General features: G+C 48.6%; 2 protein-coding genes and 1 long non-coding RNA gene across 5 annotated transcripts in view; 1 reads left to right on the top strand and 2 right to left on the bottom strand.

The window, feature by feature from the left end:
• Positions 1 to 3,184, top strand: part of BRI3 (brain protein I3) — a gene marked incomplete at its 5' end in the record, with an annotated part of 9,993 nt that extends 6,809 nt beyond the window's left edge. The window contains one exon of the mRNA XM_008570053.1: positions 2,784 to 3,184. Coding sequence (XP_008568275.1) covers positions 2,784 to 2,916 — 133 coding nt within the window. The remainder of the gene's footprint in view (positions 1 to 2,783) is intronic.
• Positions 832 to 2,201, bottom strand: LOC103588389. Its single transcript, XR_550311.1, has 2 exons — positions 1,995 to 2,201; positions 832 to 1,213 (listed from the first exon to the last, which is right to left on the bottom strand). It is a non-coding gene; the product is annotated as an uncharacterized LOC103588389 (long non-coding RNA).
• Positions 3,185 to 4,878: 1,694 nt separating the features above from the next.
• The window catches only part of BAIAP2L1 (BAI1-associated protein 2-like 1), a 109,551-nt gene continuing 104,835 nt past the window's right edge, over positions 4,879 to 9,594 (bottom strand). For all 3 annotated transcript variants that reach the window (XM_008570055.1, XM_008570054.1, XM_008570057.1), the window contains 2 exons: positions 5,779 to 5,816; positions 4,879 to 5,249 (listed from right to left, as the gene is read on the bottom strand). In XM_008570055.1, the coding sequence (XP_008568277.1) occupies positions 5,174 to 5,249; positions 5,779 to 5,816 (114 nt within the window). In that variant the 3' untranslated portion in view covers positions 4,879 to 5,173. The remainder of the gene's footprint in view (positions 5,250 to 5,778; positions 5,817 to 9,594) is intronic.

Here is a 9,594-nt window from a genome sequence, read left to right as displayed (position 1 = left end):
AAAAAAAAAAAAAAATTTGTGCAGATGCCAGGAACAAACGGGGAAAATGAAGTCCATAAGCTCCCTTGTGTGCTCTAAGGCCCTCTGGCCTCCCTCCAGCTACCCTGGAAGTTCTCAGCGCAGGGCAGCCTGTCATGTGTCCTGTGTGCAGGGACACAGCTAGTGGCTTAGGGCCTTCCCACTATAGCTTTGTGGCCTCAGGTACTTTTTCAGCTGGGTCTTCTGCCAGCCGGACCCTTGGTTGGAAGCTGGGGCAGCAGGTGCTTTTTGCTCAGGCCAGCTGGTGGGGCTGTCCTGCCCAGTTTGGACTTGCAGGAGAGCCATGGGAGGGGCTGAGCAGTAGTGTGGTGGCTTGATGACCTGTAGTGCTTAGAAATGAGACACTTTTGTAAAAATCCATATAAGAAATTGTAACTCTGTGGATACAAACTTGGGCCTCTTAATGAGCTCCACCTTAGAGCAGGGCTTCCCTGTGCCCATCAGCAGAAAGGGCAGTGTCACATGAGTTTGGGAAACATTGGATGAAATGGTTCACCAGGTGTCTACACTACAGGACTTCTCTGAGCCTCAGTGAACTACATACATTGGGATTGTCCAAGAGGGGGAAGAGAAAACAATTTTCCCCAAACTGTTTGGCCAGAGAATCCCCTTTTCTGTGGAGCTTATCAGGGAGACTAGTGTTTCAGGACTAGGGCCTTTGGGAAATGCTACTACAAGTTACTGTTGTCTTAAATTTGTTTTAGGCAGCTCTCTCTGAGTGGGTTGGAGGGAGGGAAGTAGGTAGGTGGACATTGAGTTTGACCTTTTTTCTTAAGCAATTGAAAACCAGACTTTTCGAATATCCTGGTTTATTTTTTCATGATCCCCAGAGAAGCAGGGAGCAGGAACTGGTCCCATTTCTGGGAAGAAGCTGGCCTGTGGCCCCCTGCAGGGCTCATGGGCTCCTGCTGGAGCCAGGCTCCCTCACCTGCAGCTCCAGCCTTGTTCAGTGAGGCTTTGGCAGGAGCAGCCCTCAAGTGAGAAAGGGCCTTCAGCAGCTGCTGCTTTGGCATTTTGAGTTTTGGTGAGGTCTTGTGTTTGGGCTCTTCACTTGTATCCTTTCTCGATGTTTGATAAGCTGCGACCTTCCTCTTCTCTACACAAGGGGGCATAGGAGCAGCAGTTGCTTCCAGGCTCTTGTGGGCATAAAGGATGGGTGGCAGTATTCAAGACGCTGGGGGTGGGGCAGTGGACAATAGAGACGTAAGTGGCATTAGAAATATCCAGGATGCTGGGTTGGGGGTATGGGAGTGGGGTACTCTGCATGGCCATAGTGACATTTTCTCCCCTTAGCAGTGCAAAGGTCAGCAGGTCAGCTCACAGAAAGCTTCCCTATTGAAAGCAGGTGGGGATCAGCTCAGATCCTTGCCCGTAGGTTGCCACCTGTGTGATCTTCATTCAGCCTCCTCACTGAGCCCTTCCTCCTCTGGGGTCAGCTCAGTATCACCTCCTGGAGAGATCCTCTCTACCCCCCCCCATTTGTTCTTTCTTGGCCCCCTCTTTGTTCCCTTCTCAGTACTCAGCAGGTTTCTTCTGGTGAAGCTCCACCAGGACAGCGGCCTGATCACCCCCACCCTTGCCCTCAGTACTGGACTGGGGCTGGGCACCTCAGAAGCCTGGGGAGGAGCTCTTTTGAATCTGTCTGGGAGGAGTGAAGCTTTTCTCCTTCGGGCTGAACTGACTAGTTTGGTTCCTCTTATAATTTCACCTGTCTCCAAAACTTTCTAGAAGTAGTTTAAGGAGCAGAGCTGAGCACAGCACTCCTGCTTCCTACCTTTGGGACCTCTGAAAAGGACCCTTGAAATTTGAGTGAAGGGCTGGCCAGTTAGCTCAGTTGGTTAGAGTATGGTGCTGATGACACCAACATCCAGGCTTCCATCCCTGTACCTGCCAACCGCCACTCCCCACACCTCCCTGCCAGAAGAAATCTGAGTGATGACTTCAAGTCACTGTACCTGTGCTCCTTGGCACATGATGTGGGTGAGGCCCCCAGGTTTGTTAGTGTTCTGTATTACGCACATTGAAGGTGAACTGGAATTGTTTTGAAAAGGAAGCTTTGAGGTGAAATTTCTCAAGTGGCACTCTAGACATTGGGTGAACATGGCTGATTTCAGTCTTTCACTAGCTGTACCCCCCATAACAATAAAAACCAAACAAAACCAGCTCCTAATTTATCAATTTTTTTGGCATTTTTCTCAAGTGGATGGAAAAAAATATTTTCAACATTAAGAAAATATCCTAAAATGACAGTTTTTTTTTGGGGGGGGGGTTCCTGTTTTCAGAGATGCAAGAATTTTTATAGACAGTAGCATTTCCTCCTTGTTGCTCCTTCCTTTTGAGAAAGTGTGTGGCAGCTCATGGTGACTGAATGTTCTTGCCTTGATAGATTTCAAGTGGTAGTACCTTTCAACTAAGTTTTCTTCTCCTCTTTGAATTTTATATGTAACCACTGAAAAGCAGCTGCTTGCCATCCTACTTCATAAATTGGCACATGCAGCCCATTTTAGTGGCCCTTTAGGCCGATGGGGTTGGTTGCTGAGGGAGGGGTGAAGGTTGTCTTTTTCAGGCAGATTCCCACTGTAAGTCACCAGCTGTCCCTGTGTCAATCATAAGCCATGGGTCTGTGTGCAAGGGTGGGCATGCAAAGGATTTCCCAGGGGGAGGGGGTCGGGGTCTGGTGGGACATCAGGTCAGGCCTCTGGCTCTGTTGAGTGTCCTAATCCTCCTGCCCTCTCTCTCTGCAGAGTTGGGGTTTTGGAGGACTGCTTCACCTTCCTGGGCATCTTCTTGGCCATCATCTTGTTTCCCTTTGGATTCATCTGCTGTTTTGCCTTGAGGAAGCGAAGATGCCCCAACTGTGGAGCAACTTTTACTTAAAGGGAACAACACACCTGGCTTTCCTACATTCAGCTGTCTTTTTCTAATGTAAATGTTGTGTACAATAGTTTTATTTGATTAAGCTTCAGGACTGTTTTGTAAAGTGCAGTGGGATAGATTTGGCATGTGCGAGCTGAGGTTTCACAGAGCGTGGCAAGGCAGCAGCGCTGCTCCCCAGGTTAATGACAACTCAATAAAGCACTGCTTTTATTCTTTGCAGTCTCCAATTTGAGAAATACTGTTTTAAATAAATGAGATTCATACCATTGTTTACCTGGTTCTGCTTATTCAGTGTTTATGCACTGCCACTTAAATCAAGCTTTGTTATGGAAATTTCAGACATACAAAATAGAGAATAATGTACCCATTGCCCAGCTTCACAACATGCTCCAATCTGTGACCAATCATGATCATCTTCTCTTCTCCAATAGGCATTTATAGCTCATGGAAATGTGCTTGGTTTCAAATTCTTTATTATTAAAACTAAACAATACCTTGACATTTACAGAGCACGCACCTCAGTGCCAAGGCCATGAGGCCAGCCTCACCTCCTGGAATGGCTGAGTGACCACTGGGGTTCCAGTCTGAGGGGGTGGGTGAGCCAAGGGGGCCTGCCAACTGCATCTCATCATCCCAGGATTCTTCCTACCTGGACCAAAACCAGGAAAATCTCACAGTGGAGCTCTAAAGCCCTTTCCAGTCTGAGGGGGTGGGTGAGCCAAGGGGGCCTGCCAACTGCATCTCATCATCCCAGGACTCTTCCTACCTGGACCAAAACCAGGAAAATCTCACAGTGGAGCTCTAAAGCCCCTCCCCCCTTCTCTCCTCTTAACACAATTCCAAAACCTCATTCCCTCCCCACTGCTGAGAAGAATGGGCTTCCATCGTCTCTACTCTGACTTTTCTGAAATGGTGAGAGAAGTGGGCCATGTAACTGAATTGGACTGAATTTTCTTTCCTGGCTGGGGCACCTTCTCGCAAGGCAGGTGGTCCTGGGGGGTGGAGGTGACAATCTTGCGCTGGCAGCTCTTCATGGGTCTTCTGGTTTGTTCTCACAGGAGAGACAGTGACACTGCTCAACCTAGCTAGAAGGAGCCTGAAGTGTCCACACACACACACGTTTATCTGTATTTGATCATGACCAATTTCAAGCTTATAGGAGAGTAATACATTTGTGGTGAAACCGAAGGTGCTATGATAAGCAGCAGTGTGCTGTCCCCCCGCCCCCTCCCCATGAGTGGCCTAGGTGTGAATTTTAATCATGACTGTTTACTCCAAAATAGGTCCAAATCCCTAGCTGCCAGAGACAAACTCTAGCCACTGGCTTATGCCAGGCTGAGAAACAGACCCTCCCTCCAACCAGCAGAGGTCACCCTGGCTTTATAAGCACTGGTTGTGAGTCAGGACCTGATTCAAATGGGGAAACTGGGACCCCAAGAGGTTTCCAAGTGAATGAGTTATGGATGTAGCTTTGGTCAGTTAGCCTCATGAGAACACCTCAGGACTTGTACACACAGAACTCTCAGATGCGCAGGTCTCCAAGGCCCTGTGCAGCACGAGTAGCTCTTGGAGTTTAATTTCATAAATGCTAAATAGGGCTGTGATAAGGGTAGGCAAAGAGTCTCAGCACCCTACAGCTATATCTAAATCGGAGGACGGGAGCAATTTCTCCATCTCAGGCAGGTCTATCTACATTTGATTAAACAAAAGTTTTAAATCTTTAAGTTAAAAAATTATTACATTTTATATACTATTTTCATAATTTATATTGCTTAAAATTATGCTTTGCGTGCTAAGACGCAACCTGACACAATATGTTCTTTAGATAAACATAATGCTTTATATAAAATAAACTACAGCCTCATTGGCATTCAGGTGCAGAAAGCCAGTCATGAAAGCATCATAGACTATCCCTTATTCTGGCTGTTATTAAAAAAAAAAAAAATTCATAGAACATTAAAAAATGATACAGGAAGGATTGGAACCAAATTTACTGTTTTTTGAACAGAATAGGAAGAAAATATTTTAAATGATTGAGTTGGTCACTAAACTATTATTCATTTATCTTAAAGACAAATGTGTAAACCCAACTATATTAAATTGGGAAAATGCATTGATTTGCTCAAATAGAATACATTGACAATCGGGCACCCTCGTGAAGCTTTACAACAGTCACAGCACACACCAAACAATATACACCTATCTTTTTGCAAGTGAGAACTTAACAGAGGAATCAGAAGAATCCTTGGCCATCATCTCATCGGATGATGGGTGCTGATCGGTCATTTGTCACTGTTGGTCGGAGTTTCACAGTAGCAAAGGGGTTTTCTCCACTGTGGGGGAGAAGAAAAAAATCTCTGCAGAAATACTGCTCCAAGACAGGAATTTGATTTTAAAGGAGCTAATAACCACGGCTCTTGTTCTGTAAGATTATACTGCCTACCACTCTCCCACTGTGTACAAACTCAGTGCATTTTCTGAACATGAAAGTTTTACTCTGGGCAATTCCCTCCATGCCATGATAGAACAATCCAAAGTTTTAAATGTTTCTGACAGGAGAGCCCACACCTCTTCAGTCCTACAATGGGGAAGGAGGGTTATGTGGGACAGCCACTCTGGGAGGGGGGCTGGATCCAGGCAGATGCTGGGCTGTCCCTCCAGGCCCTGCTCCCGGGACAGTCTAAAGTGGGTGGTGATGAGAACAAGTGGCTGCAGTCTGCTCCATGGGCCCACGGTTTTTCATAAGACTGGCCCCCTGGTCTGGGCACCAAAGGCCCTTCTGGGGGATGCTGCAGGCCACTCATCCAAAAGGGAAGGGCAGCACCATACTCCAAAGAGCTCCATGTAGGGAGTTACACATACCTGAGGAAAGGTGGCTTTGCAGTCCCATTTGCATCACTCTGTGAGAGAGAGAAAGAGGAAATTTATGGAAGGCTCATGAATTTGGGACAATTTTAAAAAGACCCACAGGTAAAGACATCTAAAGGATAAGGGACTGTTTAAAGCTGTGCGTGTTTCAAAATACCTGTAGTCTTAATCCATTTGAGACTGTCTAGATATCTGTCTAAATTCACTTGAAAGAATAAGGGTGAGAACAGAAAATGTTCTAAAAGACAGGGGGGGGGCCCTTACAAGTGTCAGAATGTGGAATAAAAAGCTACCTCAGAGGGGGGCACTGGTGCCTGCACAAGTCAGTCCATGGTGTCCATACCTCATGCCTGAACAAGCCCATCTCCTAAATGTGGAAACTCAGATTTTACAAAGTTAAACTTTGAGCCAACATAGCTGAGTTAAAGAAAACACTTGCATGGGCCGGCCTGTCGCTCAGGAGAGTGCGGTGCTGTTAACACCAAGGCCATGGGTTCGGATCCTATGTAGGGATGGCTGGTTCGCTCACTGGCTGAGCGTGGTGTTGACAACACCAAGCCAAGGGTTAAGATCCCCTTACCGGTCATCTTATAAAAAAAAAAAAGAAAACACTTGCATGAAACAGAACATCTCAGAGAAAACAGATTCTGTGGCTCCTTGACCACCTTTCAAGTGCAAAGCTTTAGTGATTGCGTCTTGCTTTTGGGGGCCAAATCCTGAATGACTCAAAAAAACAGTAAGTAAAAATAAAACCTCATTGGTTTTGGGCGTTGTTGCCACATGCTAGAGCCAGGAATCTTCTAGGAAGTTCCAAAAAGTGAGGAAAATAGAAGATAGAACCAGACTCAAATGCAGTCTGTGTTCAGGAATAGCCTGAGCCCTACCTGGGCCGCCACCTCCCAGAGGGTCTCAAATGGGGAGCTGCCTCCTTCCAGTACAGCACACCCAGTGCTGGCCAGGAGCCAGTGTGTGTGCACCTCTTTCTCTCATTCCAAAAAGTTTGAGGGCTTTAAAAATCTTTCCTGCTGTTCTAAGAAATCATGGCCCTGAGCACATGCAGCTAGCTCAGATGGCCACCCAGGAGAGGGCAGTGTAATGCCATCTGACAGCCAGGGAGCCAGGCCAGACTGGACGTCTTCAGAAAGTGTCACAGGACTTCTGGTAGTCTTGGGCATAGGCAGACTTCTAAACGTTTACTTAGACAAGCTCTTTCACTTCCTGGTGCCAGCCGTGAGGGTGAAGGCTGCACTGGAGGTGGAGGCCCAAGCCAGAACTCCTCTGTGCAGACTGTCATGGCAGAAGGTGGGCTGGGGCACTGAGACTGTGACCTCAGACCTGCCTGCCACCCCCAGAGGCCATGGGCCAGCACCCAATTGAGTGTCTACTTTTTATCACTGAAGCAAAAAGCACCTGCCCTGCTCAGCCCATCCTTATAGGGCTACAAAAGTGATTTCTTCCCACAGGGCATGCTGAACTTCCTCAGCAGGCCTCAGAATAAGTCATTTCTGGTGTAACATGACATGACGATTAAGGGCCAATTTATGATTGATTTTTAAAATACACCAGGATGGCAGTTGATTTTGTGCTCAAAGTGCTGGCATGAATGTACTGCCTAGCACAGAAAGCCAGAGCGACAGCCCCAGTGTTGGGAAGGAGCCAAGTCTGCCCGTGTGCAAAGGCCTCCTGGGGTCAAGCCTATCCTCCCCTCCACCATCCTGCTGCTTTGCCTTCGGGCAAAACACCTCTCTCCCTCCTGCAGCCCCAAGTTGAAGGAAAGTGCTCTGAGCACCCTGAACTGGAAACTAGAAACGCCTCGCACTTGGGAGCACCTGCCACCCCAGCCATCCTCAAGCAAGCTCCTGGCAGCTTGGTCAGAGCCAGCAGGGCCCTGGCTGAACTTGAGTGAGTTCAGCCACATTTTAATGAGCACTTATGTGCTCAGCATGCTACGTTTGAGAGAAATAATAAGAGTGAATCCTTGAGAAGAACATGGCAAGAAGCAACACTGCTGCTGAGGAAGGAGGGCAAAAGATAACACTTAAGATGACAAACAGAAAAAAAAAAAAAACTTTCTTCCAGAACAATTTTTAGGGCCTAGCCCATGGCGCACTCGGGAGAGTGCGGCGCTGGGAGCGCAGCAGCGCTCCTGCCGCGGGTTCGGATCCTATATAGGGATGACCGGTGTGCTTGCAGCGCTCACTGGCTGAGCGCGGTGTGGCCGGTCTCAAAAAGGACAAAAAAAACCTGGGAGCGCAGCAGCGCTCCTGCCGCGGGTTTGGATCCTATATAGGGATGACCGGTGTGCTTGCAGCGCTCACTGGCTGAGCGCGGTGCGGCCGGTCTCAAAAAGGACAAAAAAAACCCCCAAAAACAAACAAAAAAAAACTTTCTTCCAGATGACAAACAGAAGCCATTCAGTGTCCTTGTGTCCTGTGCAAACCCTAGGACCCAGCGTCCCACTCCAAGTACAAACAAGCAGGGTGCACGCACACAGGCACCACGACACTGCAAGGATGCTCCGGGCAACTCTAAACTGGACACCCAAATGCCTATCAGCAGGAGAAGGATAAACAGCTTCTGTCAGACAACAGACCCCACACAGCCACGGGGGAGATGTCTCACACATGCTGCTCAGCTATGTCCACGTGAGGCCCCCAGCTGGTCACCTCAGAGCCAGGACTTGGGAGTCCGGCCTTGGAGAAGGGACAGAAACTGGGGTGGGCCGTGCAGGGGGCTGAGAATCTTCTGTTTCTTAATCTGCTGCCGGTTATATGGAGTCACTTTATGAAAATTTGTTGCACGTTATTCTTTATGTTTACTTTAGAAAAAAGTATAGTACATTTTCAGACACTTCTTCTGTAACAACTGATTTTTTCCAGTGCTCTGAAATCTCAACTCTCCTTCCAGACACAGGTCAGCAGGTGCCACCTTCCCCACGGCCCTCTACTTTCTAGACCTATGAATGCTATGACTTCGCACTTTGGTGCCTTTCGTGCCCTTGTCCTCAAAGCATCTCACCAATACCTTCCAGCCTCCCTGCCCTACCTCACCCATATGCCTCCCACTGAGGCCACTGCTGTGACCAGTTGTGACTGACCACTGTCTCCACACCCACCCTCCTCCCTGCTCCTGGTCCTCGCAGTGGAAGCACCTGCGGGCCAGAAGCCACACTGCTCTCAGCACTTGTGGCCTGTCAGACACAGCTTGCTGCACATCCTTTTCCATGTCCCCTCCTGGCAGCCAGTGTGGTGCTGGTCCGTGAGTGTACCCAGTAAGATGAGATCATCAAAGCCACAACAACAGGTGCCTATAGGGGCCAGGCAGGCCATTGTGAGTGGAACAGGCTAACCGTAAGATGACAAGGGCAGTGACAGCTTTGGGACTGGAGAACAAGACCACCAGCAAGCAGCTGACTGTGGCCAGGCAGGAAAGGAGGCAGGCTGGAGCACATCTTGTGACCCCACCCCAAAGAGAACCCCAAATCCAGAATGCCTTGCATGGACATTAGCTGACTGTCACCCTGTGTCTGTTCCACGTCCCCCTTCCCTAATGTACAGATTTTTGTTTGGGTGCCCACTACATAGCCATGTGCCTTGAGGAGGACTCCCTGATCCCAGCTCACAGGGCAGTCCAGATCAGCTCAGACCACCCTGCACAGCTTCTTCCCTGGCCGCAGGCAGACAGATGAGCAAGGCACCTTGTGGCCCAGTCAGAGTGAGCCGGGGTCCTACCAAGAATGCTGAGTGGGGTCCTCACTGCAGAAGCCATGGCAGAGCCATGGGAGAGGCCTGATGCCTGCCCTGCTGGGAT

The sequence above is a fragment of the Galeopterus variegatus genome, unplaced genomic scaffold (assembly GCF_000696425.1).
Source record: "Galeopterus variegatus unplaced genomic scaffold, G_variegatus-3.0.2 Scaffold566, whole genome shotgun sequence".
NCBI classification, from domain to species: Eukaryota; Metazoa; Chordata; class Mammalia; order Dermoptera; family Cynocephalidae; genus Galeopterus; species Galeopterus variegatus.
Note: the sequence above shows the minus strand (reverse complement) of the source record. Positions and strands in the feature narration are given on the sequence as shown.